The 23,099-nt window shown below is 40.6% G+C and overlaps 1 protein-coding gene across 1 annotated transcript in view; it reads right to left on the reverse strand.

Annotated features, from left to right (window-relative positions):
- Positions 1-7,403: 7,403 nt before the first annotated feature.
- LOC139393932 (glutamate receptor ionotropic, kainate 3-like) overlaps positions 7,404-23,099 on the reverse strand; it is a 120,284-nt gene continuing 104,588 nt past the window's right edge. The window contains exons 12-16 of the mRNA XM_071142109.1: positions 20,116-20,234; positions 14,398-14,615; positions 11,718-11,943; positions 8,435-8,688; positions 7,404-7,737 (exon numbers count right to left, since the gene is read on the reverse strand). Of these exons, the coding sequence (XP_070998210.1) occupies positions 7,537-7,737; positions 8,435-8,688; positions 11,718-11,943; positions 14,398-14,615; positions 20,116-20,234 (1,018 nt within the window). The 3' untranslated portion in view covers positions 7,404-7,536. The remainder of the gene's footprint in view (positions 7,738-8,434; positions 8,689-11,717; positions 11,944-14,397; positions 14,616-20,115; positions 20,235-23,099) is intronic.

A 23,099-nucleotide genomic window follows, 5' to 3' on the forward strand; every position in this document is an offset into this window, starting at 1 on the left:
CTTGGTAGATTGCAGTGGTCTGATACTCCTTCCATTTCAATATTATCGCTTGCACAGTGCTCCTTGGGATGTTTAAAGCTTGGGAAATATTTTTGTATCCAAATCTGGCTTTAAACTTCTTCACAACAGTATCTCGGACCTGCCTGGTGTGTTCCTTGTTCTTCATGATGCTCTCTGCGCTTTTAACGGACCTCTGAGACTATCACAGTGCAGGTGCATTTATACGGAGACTTGATTACACACAGGTGGATTGTATTTATCATCATTAGTCATTTAGGTCAACATTGGATCATTCAGAGATCCTCACTGAACTTCTGGAGAGAGTTTGCTGCACTGAAAGTAAAGGGGCTGAATAATTTTGCACCCCCAATTTTTCAGTTTTTGATTTGTTAAAAAAGTTTGAAATATCCAATAAATGTCGTTCCACTTCATGATTGTGTCCCACTTGTTGTTGATTCTTCACAAAAAAATACAGTTTTATATCTTTATGTTTGAAGCCTGAATTGTGGCAAAAGGTCGCAAAGTTCAAGGGGGCCGAATACTTTCGCAAGGCACTGTAGCTACATATTTTTTTCATCATTGTTTTTATGTTTCTCTGTTTTTTCCTCCTGTTCCCTTCACTGCCTTGTTCTCTCCAATTCTCTCTCCATCCTCTTGGCTTCTTTTTCTCTCTCACCTCTGTTCCGTCTCTCACTTTAGCTGACACATTTACTCAACTCTCTCTCCCCTCTTCTCCCACTCGCTTCTATTTCATTCATTTGCTTCCTTTGTTCCTATCTTATTACTCATAATTTCCTACTCTACTTTCACATGACACACATTTAACCACTTCAACATAAACACTCTTAAACACTTACACATTCACAATAATTTTTTATCTCCCCTTTGCATTGTTCTCAATTGTGGGCTTTATCCCCCATAACATGTTCATACTCTCCTTCTCGTACGGTCAGTTTTTTTTCTTCTTAATTTCACTCCATCCGTCTTTTCTCCATCCTCCACCTCACTTGTTTCTTTCACGCAGTAATCTCTCATGTCTCTTTTCATATCTCTCTCTTTTCATATGGCCAGTTCCCGCCATCCCTTCCTCTCACCCTCTTTTACATACTTCTGATTTCACTATATGGACCTCTCAGTCCAATCCTCCCTCCACCACCTCTCACATATCTCTCTTCATTCCCCCACTCGCTCCCTCTATCCATCCCTGCCTCCCTCTGTCCCTCTCTTTTTTACATACTCCTGATGCTCTCCTCCTGGCCCCTGCCTGTCCGCAGGGATTAATTGATTGTGATAGATAATAAATCTTCCCATTAGGAGCAGGCCCCTGCCCATCGCTCATTATGCACCAGCTGCTCCTGAGCGCTGAGTCCTGGGGTTCCCCTGCTTCCTTTAACACCGACGTCTGGCATCTCCGCGGCAGCAAGGTTAATCTCTCTCTGTCGCAGTTCTGTCTGTCTGCTGGCTCGCTCCGTGATCAGATGCGAGCACACACGCACACACAGACACACAAAAGTCAGATGTTTTCAGTCTGTGGACTATTGCTAATTGTTTTGAGATACTTTATATAGTGTATGTGGACACCCCATCAAATTAGTGGATTCGGCTATTTCAGCCACACACACCCGTTGCTGTAAGGTGTATACAATTGAGCACACAGCCATGCAATCTCCATAGAAAAACATTGTCAGTAGAATGGCCCATACTGAAGAGCTCAGTGACTTTCAACGTGGCACCATCATAAGATGCCACCTTTCCAACACGTCAGGTCATCACATTTCTGCACTGCTAGAGCTGCCTCGGTCAACTGCAAGTGCTGTTATTGTGACGTGGAAATGTCTAGGAGCAACAACGTCTCAGCCGCAAAGTGGTAGGCCACACAATCTCACAGAACGGGGCCGCCAAGTGCTGAAGCGTGTAAAAATCATCTCTCCTCGGTTGCAACACTCACTACCAAGTTCCAAACTGCCTCTGGAAGCAATGTCAGCACAGGAACTGTTCGTTGGGAGCTTCATGAAATTAGTTTCCATGGCCGAGCAGCCGCACAGAAGCCTAAGATCCCCATCTGCAATGCCAAGCGTTGGCTGGAGTGGTGCAATTGGACTCTGGAGCAGTGGAAATGTGTTCTCTGGAGTGATGAATCATAATTCCCCATCTGGCAGTCAGACAGACAAATCTCGGTTTGGCAGATGCCAGGAGAACGCTACCTGCCCCAATGCATAGTGCCAACTTTAAGGTTTGGTGGAGGGGGAATAATGGTCCGGGGCTAGGTCCCTTCATTCCAGTGAAGGGAATGACATTCTAGATGATTCTGTGCTTCCAACTTTGTGGCCACAGTTGGAAGAAGAACCTTTTGCTATTTCAGCATGACAATGCCTTTGTGCAAAAAGCGAGGTCCATACAGAAATGGTTTGTCGAGATCAGTGTGGAAGAACTTGACTGGCCTGCACAGTGACCTGACCTCAACCCCATCGAACACTTTCAGGAATAATTGGATGGCCTGACCACACTAATGGCTCTTGTTGCTGAATGGTAGCAAGTCCCAGCAGCAATGTTCCAATTTCTATAGGAAAGCCTTCCAAGAATAATGGAGGCTGTTACAGCAGCAAAGGGGGGACCAACTCCATATTAATGCCCATGATTTTGGAATGAGATGTTCAACGAGCAGGTGTCCACATACTTTTGGTGATGTACTGTAGTGTGACGGGCCATGATTCAATGGACGGACTATGTATTATGTGCTTCCTTTCTTGAAATATTGCATTCTGTCACTTATTCTGTCACTGTTTCTGTCGGTTATACAACTGTTCTGCAGCCAAATGATGATGATGATGATGATGATTACTGGGATAGTATAAGGGATGATGGTTGGCAATCTCTATCAAGGCCTAGACAAAGACTGTTATACAAGAATGTTTCTCTGCTTGCTGTTCCTCATTAAATGTCACAGTAACAGACAATAGCAGAAGAGACCTTTTCTAAGAAGGCTTCTCATGTGTGGATGTATGCCATTGAGTAATAGTCATGAAATAGACAAATGGCCACTCGGTGTGTATCAGTAATTACCCCTGGAGTCTCAGATGCGGTCACTGCAGATGAACTCTCTTCAGAAGGCCTCTATCCATCTTTTTCACATAGCAGAAGTGCCCCCCACATTAGACAGCTCAGTCACTTACCACTCCAACATGCACTACTCTCTCCACTCTCCCTGCTTGATATGCATGTCTTAGCGAGTCACAATGGTAATCTTGTAAATAGCAGGTTTAAAAATGCACAAGTTTCTCTGTGGTGCCCTCCTGCCTTTCATGCCACTGTGCACTTATACTTCAGTGGTTCGGTATCAGCCACCTCAGGTAAAGCATGACTTCAAAGGGATATTCCACCCTGAGTGAATGGATCCATACGGCAAATGGCAACAAAGTTCTCCTTGAGCCAGTTCTGCAGAGCGAGTTTGGATACACTGCAGTGTGAAAAGTTTACCTTTCCATACCGGGAAGGATACAAATGTGAAACAACCTGAGAATATAATGTACCAATCCACTAGTAGTGCAAAACAACCTGTTAATACATAGAATTCCAGAGTAGATGTTCAGACCTGCATTCAATCTGTGCTGTACATTGTTGCAATACATTGTCGTCTACCAATCAGAGAGACAGCTGGAGATTTTAACCTGAGAATATGTTGGGTAGACTACAATGTCTAGCATTGCATAGCAACAACGGATTCTCGGGTTTAGTTGTATGAATCTCGTCTCTATCGACTGACACAGTGTCTATGAATAATAGGACTCAAACAACAGTAATGTAGTTTTACATGTTTTATTTAAAACTTTAAAATCATATAACCCATACAGCAAACTGTACAATTGAATTATTCACAGTGTGTTAAAAAGAAAATAACGCAATAGCTTCTCTATGATTTTATATTTCCCCATGTTTTACTCGGTTATTCTAACAATAGTCTTCTCTTAACACATACAGTTATTAGGTAAACAGAAAATGTTACAAAACGTTACAAAAAACTATATTCATAGAAATTCTGCATGTCCACAAAGAAAACCCTGGTCGGCACCAACATATCAACCCTATTATTTGAAAGGTTTCCTGTCAAACGATAGAAGCAGACAATTCAGCTCAACTCAACTCACCTCACCTCAACTCAAAACAAAACATAAATAAATACCTAGCGCTGTGACTGTTTGATTGCTTAATAAAGTGTAACTCATTCTAACTCATACCACATACTGCACATATTATGTGTCATTTTATTTTGTTCATTATTTTTATCTTCGATTTCATAAAATGTTGTAAAATAACTGGATTCACATTTTGGTATAAAAAAGACAGTATGCTTAATAACTGGGACTGATTGAATTAGCTGAACTAAAATCTTGGTAGTAAATTCAAATAATTTTATTAAAATGGATCACTGATGTCCATTTTCACCACAATTATTTCGGAGAGTATGTGGATTGACAAAAAAAGCAGTACCTTGTGTTTGCAGTCAAAGGGGAATTCAACTGGAAGCCAGTCTAACCTGTAGTGTAACAACCAGTCTTTGCCCAACTGCATCATGGGTTTCAAAAGAGAAGAAAAGAGCCAGCTAGATCATACAAAATCTATTCTAAATGAGTTTCCTCTACAGTTTTGGGGAATTCAATATTACAACGTCACATACACCTCATATCAATATATTAGGTGCGATAAAATAAGATTTACATATAATATTCTGCTCTTGATGATCATAATCCATTCCAATCGAATAAATTAATATGGAGGATGGGGAAGTGGGAGTGGGATACAGGTTAACGTGGCATGTGAAACCAAATTTAAATTAAGAAATTGTGTTTGGCTGAGAACAAAAATGTATGTATTTACCTGTAAAAATGTAGCAAAATACATTGTCTCCTGCTCACCTTATCTACATGTACTCTACTTTGCAGACGGGAGTTGATTAACATTTATACAAAGAGTTTCTACCAAACCGATAATAAGTCACACAGATTTAAGTTTCCTTGAATCTTTACATTGTTAATGTTGAAAAAAAGGAACCCAAGATAGTTTGTCTTTTTTTATCAATATTGTAAACCTCACAGAGGTATGCTGTCCCTTCAGCTCCCTATTCCGGCAGCTCACATAGACTGCTAGCATCCTACAGCTCAATACTCATTGCAGATATACAGTTCATAGGCGTTACAGACGACATAAACACAGAAAAACCAAACTTTAGATCTTCCGTCTGTTTGTTCATCTCATCATCTGAGCATGATATTGACTAATTGAATGATATCTATCTCTAGTGCACAGTATGAAAATCATATGCAAAACCAAAACCAAAGGGTCTTGTCAGCCACTCAGAGCTAGCCTATCTCCTTTCCGTAACGGTAGCATAGCGTTCGGTAACGCTGCTACAAAGCTTTTAGATCGGGTCTGCAATAAGAATAAGCTAAATAATTGTCCCAAGGACATTCACTGTTGCCGTGGCCACAAAGTAAACACACATAGAAGGAAGAGTATGATGACAGCATTTGTTTCTTACTCATACGGTCTCTTGTCCATTGTCCTCCGACCAACACACTACTAAACCAAGTAATTTACAGTCACCTGCGATTACAGAACTAAAACCAAACAGCTTAAAACAGTGACTATGAAGTCTGTACATCTGTACTGTGCTCTCTGCATTTCTTTCATATCGCTGACATTTTTAGATTAGAGTGTCTGTTTAGCAGTCAGAAGGGTTAGAAGGTAATTCATTGCAAGCAGCAAAAGCAATTCAATGGACGCTGTGCGATTATAACATGGCTATTTCTGAGGGGCCTTATTGTAGAGACATTTTGGCAAAATGGAAACAGATGGCTAATTGCCCTCTGAAAATACTATATTGCCATGGATTTTTTTAAGACAACTAAAAGCCAATGTAGACACATTTCTCTGAACTGTTTATTAAGTGGACATGGGCAGAAATAAACAACTAGAGATAACCAACTAGCCAAGCTAGCTGGCTAACTAGCTAGCTGACTATAACCCTAACCATAACCCTTCAAACATGAATGGTATGATTGGGTTTAACATAACCATAAATATGTTATGCTTTTATGAGTAAATCAATTCAGTTTATACCCCTAAATCGTACAGTTGTTCAACGTGTAAATGTCGAAAAAAGTTATTTTAGAGGACAACATAGACTAGTAGTGCAACAAATAAATATAAGGGGGTTCGTGTCCGTTTATCATTGGGAGCCAAATAAGAGTAAACACTTCAAGTTATGTACTTGCATTTTGGTACATGAATATGTTGAAGCAAATCACTCCACGTTCATTATCCCATGGGTATTGTATATTTGTTTTTTGGGGCATCTTATTAATCAAACAAAGTCATTACATCTGATAGAAACACATTACCCTGTGTTGTAAAGAGGGAAAAGGCCCTGGTTATTCTTCTTTAACATAGTTTAATTGACAAATTCATCCAATGTTTAGTTTTATTTTACGGGCATATCTTTGGCAATTGGCTAGTTCTTCATTTTTTTTTTCACATACTAAATTATCTGAACGTCCACAAAACATATGTCTGAAAATAACGTGGTGAAGCACATACAAATAGGGCCCTACATTTTGTTTAGTCACAATAACAAAATGGCACCATGTGGAAACGTTATTCATTTAACAATAAATCAACGTCTCCCCATTAAAATCTCAGGATAGCTTCAGTAATGTTTCGTCAATTAAAGATAATCTGCGAACCTAGTTCACTGAGTGACCAATGCTCTCTCTCACTATGGGATTTGCTCACTGTTCGGATTCCATTGCTGTCATCTGCATGTACTAAGGACATGTTTATTGTAGTGGAATCATAGAAGGCCGATGGTCCAAGCCATGCATTTATAAACGCCTCCCACAAAATAGACAGTGACTCAGAGAGCAAATCAAGAACCCAATGTTATGTCTGTACAAGGTTTGAGGTAACATAATTTTCTGCTGCCAAAGGACCTCCAGACAAGATAAAAAAGAATCGTCAGAACTTTAACTTTGAATGATCGTGATGTGCTATGTGTGACATAACTGATCTCCCATCAAAACCCCATTTCCCTTGTCCGTCTGTAGTTCTTTTATTGCCATGCTCAACGAAGCCAACTCTGTCTTTATGCCATATGTCCAATAAAAAGGTTGAATCTTTGTTGTTAATCAAGGATTCCTTGGATATCTTGTGATTCCTTGGTGAGTGTATATTTTGTGTTACGTACGTAAACATCGGACTTGAATACAGATTATTTGGAGATGGTTCTTCTCCTCCACCTCACTCTCTCTCTTTTTCTGTCTCTTTTGGAATACATGGGTGAACGTTGTCATACCTGTGTCGCCGATGCTGCCATTTTGATAGTACCATGTTTAGATAGTGTTCCATGTTTCGTTAGTGTCCCTATGTCGCTGTGGTTGATGGTGAATCTGGTGATCCCCTCGATTCCATTGTCCCAGGTTTCGGGACCAATCATACCCTCCACATTGCTCAGGAGGCTCTTTCTCTGGGAGGCGCAAACTGTCACGGGAACACGGGGGTCATCCCAGTGTTGCAGCTCAAGTTGTCCTTTCCCGGGAGTCGTCGGTCGTTGAACGTGTGCATGTTGATCACTGCATCCGTCTTGACCATGACCGGGACCTGGTGGTGGGGCTTGTGTTTCACACGTGTCCCGCAGGTGAACGACTGTCTGATCTCGTCCACCATGGCACTGCAGAAAGACCTCTGGGCAAAAAGGGCGAGGATGAGGGGAGAGAAGGGGGGGAAAGGGATGGGGGGTAAATGCCTTAGCTTTAAATGGTTCTGACAGCATAGAGTGTCAACAAAATCAAGAGTGCAAAACACATTTGCCACAGAACATTCATGCATGTTGTTCCTCTCCCATCGCTGACAGCCATGTCAAACTGCAACCCCCACCACATGCAACCCACGCAATGTGCACTGTTCCTGCTCTGTCAGATAAATTGAACACAGAGCCGTATTCTTACCCCATTACCTATACAAGCATGCTTGACACAACCCACTTAGTTGCATAACTCCAATCTGCGATTTACAACTGCTGAGATTCATGGTATTCTGACATCTGCAATGACTAATAACTGATTAATTCGGCATGCTCCAATTTGCAATTATGCCTGTTAAAATTAAATAAATGTTATATTTTATGGCCAAATAGCACAGGGATTATTTGAGGGAAAGCAAATTCCTTTAATAAAGGGAACTAAAATGGACAGTGTACAGCTTGGATTTTAAGGTTGTGTTCATATTGTTAGAAATAAGCACAGTTAGGCAAGTGAAGGATCTAAAATGAACCAATATATACTCTACGTCATGCAAACAATGTCATTAATAAAATAATCACATCAAGTACCTAAATTACCGATCAACAATCTTGAATCAGATTCATGGGGATAATATCTACCTGCTCACGTTTCGCCGTCTTCCTTAGCTTGTATATGAATTCGGCTATAGCCACAAAGACGGAGAGAACCAGGCCACACGCCAGCACTATAAAGATCCCTCCCAGGTTCGGAATGCCCATGGGGCCGGCTTTCTCACGGCGCTCTTCATCCAGACAGCTGCTGCCGCTCCACCACTTCTCCTTGAGCATGTGCAGACGGCCATCTTCCAGGATGCTCAGGATGGCGATGGTCACTTTGTCCCGGTATGGAGAGCCTGTAAGGCAAGCAACAGGTCTGCTTTAGACTGGTTGAAAGATAATATAAACCACTAGCTGGATCTCGTTGATGAGGCCACAGGGGTATTTTCACAACATATGGCTCAAATGTAGTCATTGCATATTAATATACAGTACCAGTCAAAAGTTTGGACACACCTACTCATTCAAGGGTTTTTGTAGAAACATACTGAAGACATTAAAACTATGAAATAACACATATGGAATCATGTAGTTACCAAAATAAAAATGTATTTTAGATTCTTCAAAGTAGCCACCCTTTGCCTTGATGACAGCTTTGCACACCCTTGGCATTCTCTCAACCAGTTTCACCTGGAATGCTTTTTCAACCGTCTTGAAGGAGTTCCCACATCCTGTCTCAGCCTCCAGTATTTATGCTGCAGTAGTTTGTGTCGGGGGGCTAGGGTCAGTTTGTTATATCTGGAGTACTTCTCCTGTCCTATCCGGTGTCCTGTGTGAATTTAAGTATGCTCTCTCTAATTCTCTCTTTCTTTCTCTCTCGGAGGACCTGAGCCCTAGGACCATGCCTCAGGACTACCTGACTTGATGACTCCTTGCTATCCCCAGTCCACCTCCAGTTTCAACTGTTCTGCCTGTGATTATTATTATTTGACCATGCTGGTCATTTATGAACATTTGAACATCTTGGCCATGTTCTGTTATATTCTCCACCCGGCACAGCCAGAAGAGGACTGGCCACCCCACATAGCCTGGTTCCTCTCTAGGTTTCTTCCTAGGTTTTGGTCTTTCTAGGGAGTTTTTCCTAGCCACCGTGCTTCTACACCTGCATTGCTTGCTGTTTGTGGTTTTAGGCTGGGTTTCTGTACAGCACTTTGAGATATCAGCTGATGTACGAAGGGCTATATAAATACATTTGATTTATTTTGATGTTGAACACTTGTTGACTGTTTTTCCTTCACTCCAAGGTCCAACTCATCCCAAACCATCTCAAATGGGTTGAGGTCGGGTGATTGTGGAGGCCAGCCCTTACTCAGACTGGAGGTGTTTTGGGTCATTGTCCTGTTGAAAAATAAATGATAGACCTCTGAGCGCAAACCAGATGGGATGGCGTTTCGCTGCAGAATGCTGTGGTAGCCATGCTGGTTAAGTGTGCGATTATCTGGTCACCTACTCTGCGTCTCACAAAGACACGGTGGTTGGAACCAAAAATCTCAAATTTGGACTCATCAGACCAAAAAACAGATTTACACCGGTCTAATATCCATTGCGTGTGTTTCTTGGGCCTTAGCAAGTATTATTTTTATTGGTGTCCTTTAGTAGTGGTTTCTTTGCAGCAATTCCACCATGAAGGCCTGATTCACTCAGTTTCCTCTGAACAGTTGATGTTGAGATGTGTCTGTTACTCTGTATACATCTGGCCCTTCTTTGGACACTGTGCTAACAAACCTCCAAACGAGCTTCAACTCCATTCAACACTCCTTCCGTGGCCTCCAACTGCTTTTAAATTCTATTAAAACTAAGTAAAACATAGCCAATCTGTAAATAGCACACCCGACTACCTCACCCCATATTATCACTTACCCTCTTGCTCTTTGCACCCCAGTATCTACTTGCATAACATCATCTGCACATCTATCACTCCAGTATTAATGCTAAATTGTAATTATTTTCGCCTCTATGGCCTACGTATTGCCTACCTCCCTACTCTTTACATTTGCATACAGTATAAATAGATTTTTTTCTATTTTTTTCTATTTTGTGTTATTGACTGTACATTTGTTTATGTGAATCTCTGTGTTGTTGTTTTTGTCGCACTGCTTTGCTTTATCTTGGCCAGGTCGCAGTTGTAAATGAGAACTTGTTCTCAACTGGCCTACCTGGTCAAATAAAGGTTAAATAAAAAAATTACAAATATTAACTTGTTAATGTGAAGCATTTATTTGGGCTGGAATCTCTGAGGCTGGTAACTCTGGGTCTTCCATTCCTGTGGCGGTCCTCATGAGAGCTAGTTTCATCATAGCGCTTTATGGTTCTTGCAACTACACTTGAAGAAACTTTCAAAGTTCTTGAAATGTTCCGTATTGACTGACCGTCATTTATCTTAGCTTATTTGAGCTGTTCTTGCCATATTATACAAAACAGGGCTATCTTCTGTATACCAAGCGCATTAACAAGGAAAGAAATTCCACAAATTAACTTAAGGCACAACTGTTACTTGAAATGCATTACAGATGACTACCTCATGAAGCTGGTTGAGATAATGCCACGAGTGTGCAAAGCTTTCATCAAGGCAAAGGGTGGTTACTTTGAATAATCTCAAATATATTTTGGTTACTACATGATTCCATGTGTTATTTCATAGTTTTGATGTCTTCACTATTATTCTACTATGTAGAAAATAGTCAAAATAAAGAAAAACTCTGGAATGAGTAGGTGTGTCCAAACTTTGACTGGTACAGTAAATCAATTCAAAGTTTATTGGTCGTGCACACAGTTTTGCAGATGTCTTCGCAGGTGAATCTAAATGCTTATGTTTCTAGCTTCAACAGTGCAGCAATATTTTTATTTTATTTATTTAACTAAGCAAGTCAGTTAAGAACAAACTCTTATTTACAATGAAGGCCTACCGGTGAACAGTGGGTTAACTTCCTTGTTCAGGGGTAGAATGACAGATTTTTACCTTGTCAGCTCGGGGATTCAACCTTTCGGTTACTGGCCCAACGTTCTAACCACCATGTACCTGTCACCCCAAATATCTAGAAATATCTAGCAATAATTGAACAATACACACACAGTCCAAAAATTACAAAAATACCAAGAGTAAAATACAATAGTAGCACGGTAGTAGTTAGTCGAAATGCTCTGCATCGAAAGCACAAATATAGGATGAATGTGTTATTTGATTCTGTCCAGCTTGAAGGACCACCTCCTACCAGTGTATCAGTGGGGGATGGTGCTTGTTGCAGGAGGTATGGAGAGCTGGAGAGTATTCATACCATCAGGAAGCTATTATATCTATTAAGGTACAGATGTTGTTACATCTTACCCATGGGAGTGCCTATTCCATAGCCTTTGCTGTCAATGACGCCTCCAACCTGGGTGAGGTTGCAGTTCCGCTGGGTAATGTAATCGATTGTGGTGGACTCCATGAGCAAGGCATAGTCAGACTTCAGAACCCTCTGGATGCCGTCCTCAATGGACTTGACCAGCGACGTACTCTGTTTACTACTCATGAAGGCCCACATCTTCTCAAAAGTAGACACCTTTGATTTCTGTAAGGGGAAGAATTGAAAGGACAATCAATGTTGAATCTCAGATTGTGCATTACAGCTGGTCAAAGGGGCATTGAGTCTACACAGTTCTTTTTTTTTTAATTAACATGTTTTCTACACCGTGTTGATCCCATTACACGATAGCCCTCTGGTGTTGAAAATACTCTGGCAATCTTCGAGCACCTATCATGCTGTTATTATCCTTTTCCCACAATTCTCCATTTCGAGAAGTATATAATTGTACGAATAAAGGAACGTATTGGAGCCTTGAGCTCCAAGAAAAGGAATAAACTGTGCAATGCCACTTTAACATTCACTGCTTTCAAGTCCTATATCTACTTTGACACTTATATACTTTCATACATCTATTGTTTATTTTTTTATATAAAAAGTGACTTGTGCCACTGGATATAATAATTTAGTAAGGGGAGGTAATGTCATCTATTTTCATCCACAGGAAATAGTGAAAAATGCTGGATTAATTTAGTTCCTCTCTATTAGCCTTGCGTTTGTCTATGTGATATTTCATGCTACTTGACAAGGGGTCAAATGTTATTCCATACCTAATTTCAGATAATTACTGACTCATCACCATAGTCATTTGAAAATATGAAGGATGTTAAAGCTCTTTAGTTACTTAATTCCTGCATTGACGGTTAAAATGTGATTTTTATTTATTTAGACGTGCAGGTGACACACAGAGAACATCTGATTGTCAAGATAGCATAGTGCTACTGTAAGTGTGCCAGAGATTACAGTGCAAAGATTTACTTTGCCCTACAGTTCCCTTCCATGCAGTGTGGTTTGACATATCTACAGCTACTCCCCGACCTCTTCAGTATTTATCAGTTCCCTCATCCGCTTCAGTCGAGCTCGTTAGCCCTCCCAGTGATAACGAGAAGGAACCGAGGGCACTTGAGCTCTGCAACTGATGAGGTAATTATAGACACCTGTGTCTCCTCTGACTAATAACACTGCAATCATACCTGTCACTAATCAAAGTAAACACGCTTAAGGAGTAAAATCCACTTTTTACTGTTCCGAGAACTTACAGCAAGTTCTTGACTAATTGTCAATAATCTTTCATTTAGATAAGGTTCAAATAGATGTGTATAGCTCAGGGTAGACAGGCAGCCATTAGATACTAAAGGCCCTAATGAGGAGATGATGAGTAGGATAAGGTGTGTTTCAGTAGGGGCTGGAGCAAAAGCCTGAACACTCAATAGCTCTCCAGGAAGAGAGTTGGCCACCCCTGGTTTATACCATAGCCAGTAGTTCCAATGGTTAGGCAACTGATGACTCTAATTTGGTATAATCACAAATTCTAGTTACTCCATGGACCATGCCTAATCCCTCATTGAACTCCATGTTAATCAAGCCTCCTGGAATAGAATGGTTACTAATGTTCTCTTTCTCCTCCAGTGGATTTGTTGGTGGTCACTGGGAATCTTTATGCGGGTGAAAATTCTATTGGTGGATATTCTGATCGGGACATAGAGCAACTGAGACATATTGCTAACAGAGAGTAGAAAGAGAGAAATTATGAATAATAATATTTGTAACACACTTTTCAAAATCCCAAAGTGCCAATAAGTATAATATTAATTGAATGTAATATGAATAAACCAATATAAAGGAAATAGGGATGACGGAAATATCAAATGAGAGAAGTCAACTAAAAATACATCCTCAATTATATTGTCAAGGCAGGGGAAACTACAAAGATACTCTCTTTAGCAGTGACACACATATTACAGAGAATATTTGAAAGTGTAAAACTGGGACAATCACCCTGGGTAAAATGATCTGTTATCGTTGCTATTGTGTGCCATAAACGTATGGACCTTCCCTTGTCCATAAAACATTTTCCATAGCACTGTGTCCAATATTTTCCTTTTCTTACACAGAAAAAGAGCAAACCCTTACATGTTATTCAGCACCACTGTGACAGCATCTGAGGCGAAACTCAAAATAATAAAATAAAGCTGAGAACCCTGCAGGGCAAAAGCTGAAACTTTGGAATAAAAAATCATTATGGAGGATCACATCAAACAGCGTGGAGAAGTGGAGAACTTGCTTTTGCAGCGGGAATTAAGATCTAACTGGAAATAAAAAAATAAAATAAAAAAAAATATATATTTTGTGGAATATGATTATTTTATTTTATTGAGAAACATACTGTATATAAAAAAGTGCGGATCCAGCATCTTGTCTCAGTTCTTCATAAACACGTTTTATGAGAATATAACTGTGTGTACTCAGCGTGCTTCAATCAATGGGGCTGCATTCAAACTGCTTAAAATGACTGGAGAATTGAAATGAAGAGATTTACTCTGTTCTTTTCAGATAATGTTCCTGGCAGATTGTTTATTTAACACGAGTAATGAAATCAACATGAAACAAAAGCACAACTCAAAACCAAAGCAGACAGACCCCGTCTTCTAAGATACATACCTTGAAGAAAGACATGGTGGCACCGTCTTTGACCACACCATACTCAATCTTGGTCTGCTTGGCGATGTCGTCGGCAGAGTCCACGGGCGACTCCATGCGCTCCACAGTGAGGAAGGCGGCCAGGTTGGCCGTGTAGGAGGAGATGATGATGAGGGTGAAGAACCACCAGATGCCTCCGATGATCCTGGTGGACAGGGCTTTGGGCATCAGCTCAGAGCCTGGATGGCAGACAGGGTGAGGGAGAACAACGGTCACCTTACAGATACACTATAGGTGATTGTTTAGTTCACATTTTGGCTTGAATTTTGCCTGCATGGTTCATATACATATTCTATGAAATATGAGGTCATTTCCAGACAATATTTCTGTCCATTTAGGGGACCCATTTTGACTCGAGAGTACCCCCAGAGGCGAAAGTTTATTATAGCCTTTATAAGGAAGACGTTTGACATCACATATGCATCTTCTTTATATAAGACTGTTACAGAATATAACAAACACAATGGTTATATGGTTGCTTTTTCACATAAAAGGGATTCATGGAACATACACACTCTTGGTCTTACTCAAATTCTCAGATGGAAAACAACTAAAGGGGCATATCTAAGTACCTGGCAGCCTTCCTAATTTTGGAAGGCTGCCATTCTATTTTAATTTGACTACAATTGGCTGATTATGAAGGAAGAGGCTCAGCACAACCTTTTGGGGGGCGATCCCAAACTCTAATGCCAGATACAGTAGGATTCCTGGATCAACACAAACCCCCAGTCTGGGTTGAGAGTTCATTTAAAAATAATGGTCATGTTCCAGGCTGACAATATTCCAGTTGTGTTTCATGCGCCATTCAATGGTTGTGTGCAAGTTATCGACTGCAGAGTCAGGTATCTGATTGCTATATCATATGATGAGGTTAGTTGCAATTTTAAACACCTATACATGCATGGTGAGATATCATAATCAGGTCACAATCAGGTTTATTGTCCTACAAGAGGAAAATCCTAGCACAGCTCACACATGAATGCGTACCTGCCCATAGAGGGAAGCTACATATAATTGTTCATTATAGTGATAACCCCCGGGATAAAACTCCCCCAGGGGGGCGCAATGCGACACTTAATCGACCGGTATCTCCGAAATGACTGGAGGAGATCAAAACAGTAATGGAGTGGGTGGTCTGGGCTGGAGATCTGGCATGCATCTGCAATGTAGTCAGCCTGGAACGCGGCATCTGATACCACCAAGCTTAACAGACAGAAATCTATTCTGCCGTTTTTGAAATAATAAACTGACACGTGTTAGCTTTTTCGCTGTGGGGTTTCATAAAGAAACCAGACACTAGGCCTGCGTCCAATTAAAATAATGTCACCAAGACAAAGAAGTCACATCTAAATGTGATTCTGCTCTTTCTTTGCCTTTGAAATGTTCCACCTCCTGTGCCACAGCCGTATGTTCTATATGCTTTCTTTTATTTGGGCTGTTACATGCATTTTGAGATTACAATGTGTCTGTTTTGTATTCTTCTTTGCATGATTTTTAATTGTGTAGAGCAGTGTCTCACAAAGAATGCATGCATAACATACATCCATTTGTGACAACTTACATTTGACAGGTTGAAAATGTGTTGTCAGTCTCAGGACATAAATGTTCAATTACTTAGGTTGGCCAGACTGCCTCCCACAGCATTTAGTATGACATTGTGAGGTCCTCCGTCAGATAAATTCCCATATATCTTTTTTACAATTGCTTTTTGACTCACGGCTAAAGATACTTTATTTTCTGTCCCTGTCGACGCCTAAAACAACCTCTCCACCAGAGGTTGTGTTCAGTGCCCTCCACTACTTTACTGAGAAGATTTATGAGGGCAATTTTGAAGAGTAACCACCCCACTGAGAGGAGGTAAAGTGGTCAGCTTTTTAACCTTCCTTACCCAATTTGATTGGATTTTGTCCTTTGCGATTTGACAGCCTTTACACGGTGGCTAAACAAGGCCAGTACAGTAACACTCCAAGGTAAGAACTATCACTTAAGAATAGGAGAACACCCAGCTCAGCAGTCAAACTGGTAAGGAACTGGAACTGGTAGCCCAATTGGATTCCAGGCCGTAAAATGCTGTTGTCAGCTGGAGTGCACGGCACCTAGAACACTCTAATAAATACAACAATAGTGCCGCCGAGGAAATAAAACCTTGTCAATGCATTATACATCTCCTTGAAGAAGAACTTCATGTCTTCCAAGCCAAAGAAGTACACATGTTCTTTCAGAGCAGAAGACAATGACGCAGTTCCAGTCAACAAAGCAACACAATCTCAGTGACTGCAGGGCTGCTGCAGCTAGAATGGCTCGGTGCTGACATCATAGTTTCAAGTAGTCATGTCATGTGAAAGGCCTTGCAAAACACGATGGCAAAAAAATTCCAATCTAAAGTATGTTACAGGATGGGGGATGTGACTCTAAATACTACACACTACGGCAAAATGGCAATGTTATTGAGAAAGGTATTAGGCTCAGGGATGCTGAATGAATGAAGGACATTCTATTTTTGTGCCAAAGAACCAGTTGGCAACCCATCCCTTTTGGGATTCGTTGACACAAACAAACATTACAATAATTTGCAGTGATCATTCTGTGATAATTATTGATGCTTGCAATATTGCATACAGTGGTAACATTTGCCGTGATCCACCTGTGTGAAATTCATGCGTTCACAGTACCCCCTATCAACCATAGTACAACATTCGACTGAATGCAAAAAGCATTCATAACTACTCATGGCTCCTTATAACAGCATTGACAAAAGCACACATGCTTAAGATAGATTCACAATGCATTACACAGAAGTGTCTGATAAAAAAAGGGAACTGCTTGCTCCATCGTCAGTTTGAAAAAGGACAATCAGAGCCTTTCTGGGAGTTATATTGTCTGTGGATTTAGAAGCACTGAGTACTATTAAATGCAATGCCCTGGCTTTCTCCCCATATTATTTTCCCCACAACCAAAGCTTCAACTTAACATCAGGGAGGCACCTCTTCCCGTGAGAATCATTACCTGCACTTTAACATTCTCTCCTTAGCGGCCTCGTCACATAAAAACACGTTCTCTACGCCAGAGGCTGTTAGAGCTTGTTAATCTCTTTTTAAATACTAAAAATGTTTTCCAAGTTGAGAAACTCTCTTCTCCTTATCGGGATAAGATTACACAGATAAGGTCAAAACAATGCCCCATGACTATAAATGCAATATTTTGTACAGCTTATGTTACTTACACATTTTGCGTATCAATATAGCAACTTATATTTATGTTTCACCCGTTTTGCAACACCCATCAGACACTATGTTTGCCATGAGAAAAGCCTCACACGGCCCAGAGCGCACCTCTTTTGAAGTATGCAAGGTGTGCTTTTACACCTCTCCATTTTGTGTGTTCTTGTTTTGTAGGACACCTCACTCCCACAGACAAGCTGGCAGGATTTTGTTTTATTAGGCTGTTCTTCCTCTTCCAAACATGTCAATGAAATGGCTTCCTCCTCAGCGACTGTTAGGTGAGTTTGGCAGCAGAGCATAAGGTGTCTGGTTTGTATAACAAAATGCAGCCTTTGGATACATACTTGGACCATTTGTATCAGGGCAGAACACATAGCACTTTCCATTAGCACTTATTGTATTCTTTCCAGCAAGGAATTAAATTAAGTATATTTCTCGACCTCCTTGGTTTTTCTTTTTTACGGTTTGAGTGTGAGCACCTGCTGAACTCCATGGTCCTTTTTTCTCTCACGCACCGGCACAGACCCTCAAACTTCTTTGCTACAGACAGGTAATCTGGCATTTTCCTCAAATGCCAGATGGCCAGTCCGCACCTAGCTACAGAACACATAGGTGCCAAAATTACTCAATACTAGACCGTAGATAAATGTGCGCAGGCAGCACATGGTGCTCCAGGGTGAAGACTGTTATTTCTGCATTGATAAATGACATGACCAATCGATTAGATCATATAAAGGTTTGTTATAAGGAACTGAATTTAAAAAAAACGCATTTTGTGTGAGTATGTCTTCCAGAGAATCAATGTTTGACCTACTTTTTTAGTTAACTGCAAATGACGCAGGTTATTTCTTTTTTTTCACTTTCACTAAGTTGGATTGGGAAAGGGTAACATGTTTAAAGAGTAATTGTAACCTGTTAACGTAATTGTTCTAAGCGATTCCAGACCACATTAGCACTATGATCTTAAAGGGATAGTTCACCCAAATTACAAAGGTAGATATCTTTTTGGTTTTGTTAACCTTGCTACTGTCACCAAATGCATTTTTTTCTCACTTATGTCCAAAGAACAAAGCAAGTCAATATCCCAGATGAAATCATTTTCCGTGTTTGATGTCCAAATCATTTTAAAGTAACTGTATAGACTCTTAGACCATTTTGCTGTATCAAGTAAAATATCCTGTTGTATGGTATGTAATCTGGGGGAACAACATTAACCTGCTTAGAGGAGGACAGTATTCAAAGGAACAATATTCTTTACCAACACAGGCGGTTTAAGTTTTAAGTTCAAGATTCAAGTGGTTGACCTACCATTCCAATGACAAAGGACTATCAATCCTGTTCAAAGATGAATCACCAACTTCCTGTTTTGCTCGTTCCTCTCCTCCCTCGCATATTGTACTGTTAGACTCCTAGCCTCCACTCACAATGCAAATAGTCAGAGATACCATGCAGCTACGCAGGAGAGCTGCCGAGGAGTACAGCATTTGTGCTTAATGGATTGTCGCATTTTCTCTCCTTACCGGCAGAGATCCACCGTCGAGCCTCCCTAATTTGTCTTGTTACATTGAGGTTAAACATTTTATTAGTAGCTCTTTTTTTTAATCCTCGGCTGACTTCTTTATGTCAAAGCATTTATGGGGCTCCATTTGCTTGCGAATGTCTTTAAGGGTGGACGAGGCGACCGCATTAGCGTGGTGTCGCCGTAATATCCTTCCCCTAACCTTCCTCAGATTTGTGTAAGCTTACACAGAAGGTGGGATAATTCAAATAGGTACTTTGGGGGTTGGGGAAAGACTAAAGTTAACTGTCTTTCTCTGGCATAAGAAAGATGCAGAGAATTTACATATTTTAATATTATGAAATTATGCATAAAGGACAATTACATTACACTAATCCAGCATCATAAAAGGCCCAAGTGGCATTTTACAAAATGTAATTTGTACCGAGAGCTGAGCTGTGTGTCGGACATAGATTTCGACAATGGGTCTTTGGTACGAGCACTCGGGAAACACAACAATATAAACATCAACCTTGTGGCCATAGCCAACGCCAGCGAGGAGTGACAGCTGGCATTTGTCAGACACGTTCTCCAACTTACCCTTTCGTCCCAAAACACAAACAGCTGTGTTATGGGGGAAACAAATGCTACCGTGTTTTCTGTCTTTACCTGCCACATTCTGACAGGTGTCTGACACCTACTTTCTCTCACCACTCCTGTTTCTACGAGCAGGCAGGGAGGTGACAACAGCTTTCTTTTGTAATGTACGTCTGAGCTCCAGTTGTTCCTGACGGGCAAGTGTCTTCTAAAACAGTCTCGAACATGGAAATGAGGTAGCTTGTCAGTTAAAGAGGTGGAGGGAGGGAGGGAGAGGGAGTGTGGCTGTGCAGAGGAAGGGAGTGGAGGGGGGACTGTTGCTTTTGACATGTGAAAGAGGGAACAAGCTAGGCTATACCATACCTTGCTGCATGAGGGAGCCCACACCGAACCAGAAGCTGTTAAGGAGGGTGAAGTTGTTCTCCACCACATCGGATCCGGGATTGCAGGGATGGGCGTCGTACCATTCGTACGGACTGAACCTACAGGGAGACAGGTGGAGAAGGATATCAGGAACAAAGGCTCCAGTGTACCACAATTTCGGCATAATAGTGTATTGTTACTGTGGTGCTCAGTTAACCCTGACGAGGCATGGGGAAAGAGATAATGTGCATTAGAATTCAATCCCTTTCTCACCAACATCAATATCAATATAGAAATAATGGGTACTCATGTAGCCCGCTATACAGAGAAAAATGAGTTCAAAGGAAAACTATGGCTCAAAACAGTTTAATAATCAATGATATAACTGTGTTCATACTGTAATATGGGGATGGGGGGTAATATAGGGACTTACACAGATCTGATATATTGCTCCCAAGTTTACATGTATTATGCATGGGTATACATACCTATCTTTGTTTCATTTCATACTCTTGGCCAGTAATCCTGTGGCTTTTGGGGTGAACCATAGTAATGCATCTCAAATTGGTTCTAATAAGATGGAACAGAAGCTGTGCTTAATAATACATTCTAGTTCTCTGCATCGAAGGCCTCTCTGCTGGATAGAGCACTCCTGATGTGTCCTTGAGCCGAGCACTTAACCTGAATTTCGCCTGACAAAACCACCCATGAAGCGTTAGCCTACAGTGTCCCTAAAGATCTGTGCAACTGTGGGCACAAATTACGGGGTGCAAAAGGAGACATATTTTCTTATGGCTTTTTACCCACTATACAAACAAAAGTCAAGCTGTAAAGATGTCCACTTTTATTGTTTTCAGTAACTTGACTGTTAGCGGGTGCATTTGACATAGCATTTGTCAGTTGTGTTGACGAGCTCTTATGTGTCCTTGACGATAGCTGTCTGTCAACCCTGTTCAAATCAAAAAGTTTGCCGTACCCTTATATATCTCTGTAGATATCTCGCTGTGCTCAAAGGTAGCTAACTGTACACAAAAAATACCACTTTCAGGACGACAGATATTGAAATGTCAATTTGGGATAGAACGAGGCATGCAACGCTGAAGATGTAGTAGTATAAAACCTGCAAAGCCCATGGTTCCACGTACTCTGCCATTTAGTGTAACATCTTCTCAAAGTGCTCCACACCATCAATCCTTTAATGTACATGAAACAGTCACTTTTAAAGGCAGCTGGAGAGATAAAACATGCTAAATGTCAGTGCTTTCCCTTCCTGAAATTAATTTTGAAAATGTTTTCAAATACGATCTGATTTATTCAGGGTGTTTTGCTGTCAGAGGAGAGGAGAAGAAGAGGAGGCTTAGATCCTTCGAAGCCAGATAGAAGCAGCATATTTTAAGAAGAGATGTTATCTACTGGCTTTCATGAATGTTAGCCAATGAGTGGAGAAAATAAGGTAACTCTTTATTTGGAAAGTCTATAGAGCATCTACAAATGGACTATCAGTAACATTTCAAACTTACTATCTACTAACCCTAGCACTAACCGTAATCTTAACCCTTACCCTTATTCTGAACCTAACCCTAACCGTAACCGTATCAAGCAGTTGCTATCAACAGATAGTGTGTTGATAGTATGATGCTCTACAGATAGACTATCCGGATTATCCAAATAAAGTATGACCGAAAATGGTCCCGAAAATAGTACATTCAAAAAGAAGAGAACAAATCAAGACCTTTAAGTTAGATGTCAAACGCTAATAACATTTCTAAGTGAGAATCATATGTATATAGTGTCAATAAAGTGTCTTCCAAAACATTTGTTCATTTAATGGAATACATAGCTCAGGAGACTGGTTTGCATCTCCACGTTCCTCCATTTAATGGGGAAGGTGTTTAAAGATGGCGGCGTCCTTACACTAAATACAAATGAGTTGTTTACCAAATTCGCTATATTGTACATTGCTCTATGTTACAATTATTTTGTTTCGTCATTAGCACAGTATGTACAGTATACATGAACACAATTTAAGCAGACAATTTGAAAAACCAAAAAAAGTAGATTGTGCTGATTTATTGGCGCATTGAACCATGTCACGCACTGTAGTTTGAAAACTCAATGGATAGTAAAACCATGACGTCATATCTGAATTCCGAAATCTTTATGCACCTTCGCCATTAGTGTGTTTTTCATTCAATCTGGTCCTCTAAATAGTATGAATGAGAATCAGAAAGCAAACCCTCGCCTCTCCCTCATTCTAGACAGACATAGCAGAAGCACCTGAAGCGGTAACTCAAAGAAATTGAAACTTGGCCAGTGTGTTGCTATATGAAAAGATAAGGATGACCGGGGGAAAAACTCCATTATTACACTCTTTCTAGAGCGTAAGTTCTTATCAACATTGGCATGGTATAGAAGTCGTATTTTTGTCATCTGTATTCCACTGCCAATTTTTATCTTATGGAATTTCAAAGATACATTTTCCAGGTCCTGGACAGTGTAATGCAGCATTGAAGCTTGTGATGATTTCTACCCCCCTAGTTACATCCTTAAAGTGATCCCAGGTTATAAGAGCACTGATAAGGCAAGTGCCAAATACCGGGCACTGCTCAATGTTTTCTCTCTTTCGTACTTAGAAAATTGTTGCTTGTGATTTATTTTCTGTTTTCATACTTCTGTAAGCACTCAAGTAGATTTCCCATATTGTTGACCTACGGTCATGGACTCCAAGATGGCTGTGGAAAAACATAAGGCTTAGCGCTTTCATAGTTCTCTTCTCGTGGGTGCCTGCTCAGTGACAAGGATGATGATTGTCCAGAAAAGCTTTTGACTTCAAATTTGTCTGAATTGTTTTAAACTATAGACTATCAGTACAGTATGAGTCTACCTAATATTGAACACATACATTTCCCTCTTTCGTCAAAGCGTTCTGGTTCTTCCAACATCTCAAGCACCCATACATCAAACTGCTATTTGAGCCTTCTTTT

The sequence above is a fragment of the Oncorhynchus clarkii genome, chromosome 3 (genome assembly GCF_045791955.1).
Source record: "Oncorhynchus clarkii lewisi isolate Uvic-CL-2024 chromosome 3, UVic_Ocla_1.0, whole genome shotgun sequence".
Classification (NCBI taxonomy): domain Eukaryota; kingdom Metazoa; phylum Chordata; class Actinopteri; order Salmoniformes; family Salmonidae; genus Oncorhynchus; species Oncorhynchus clarkii.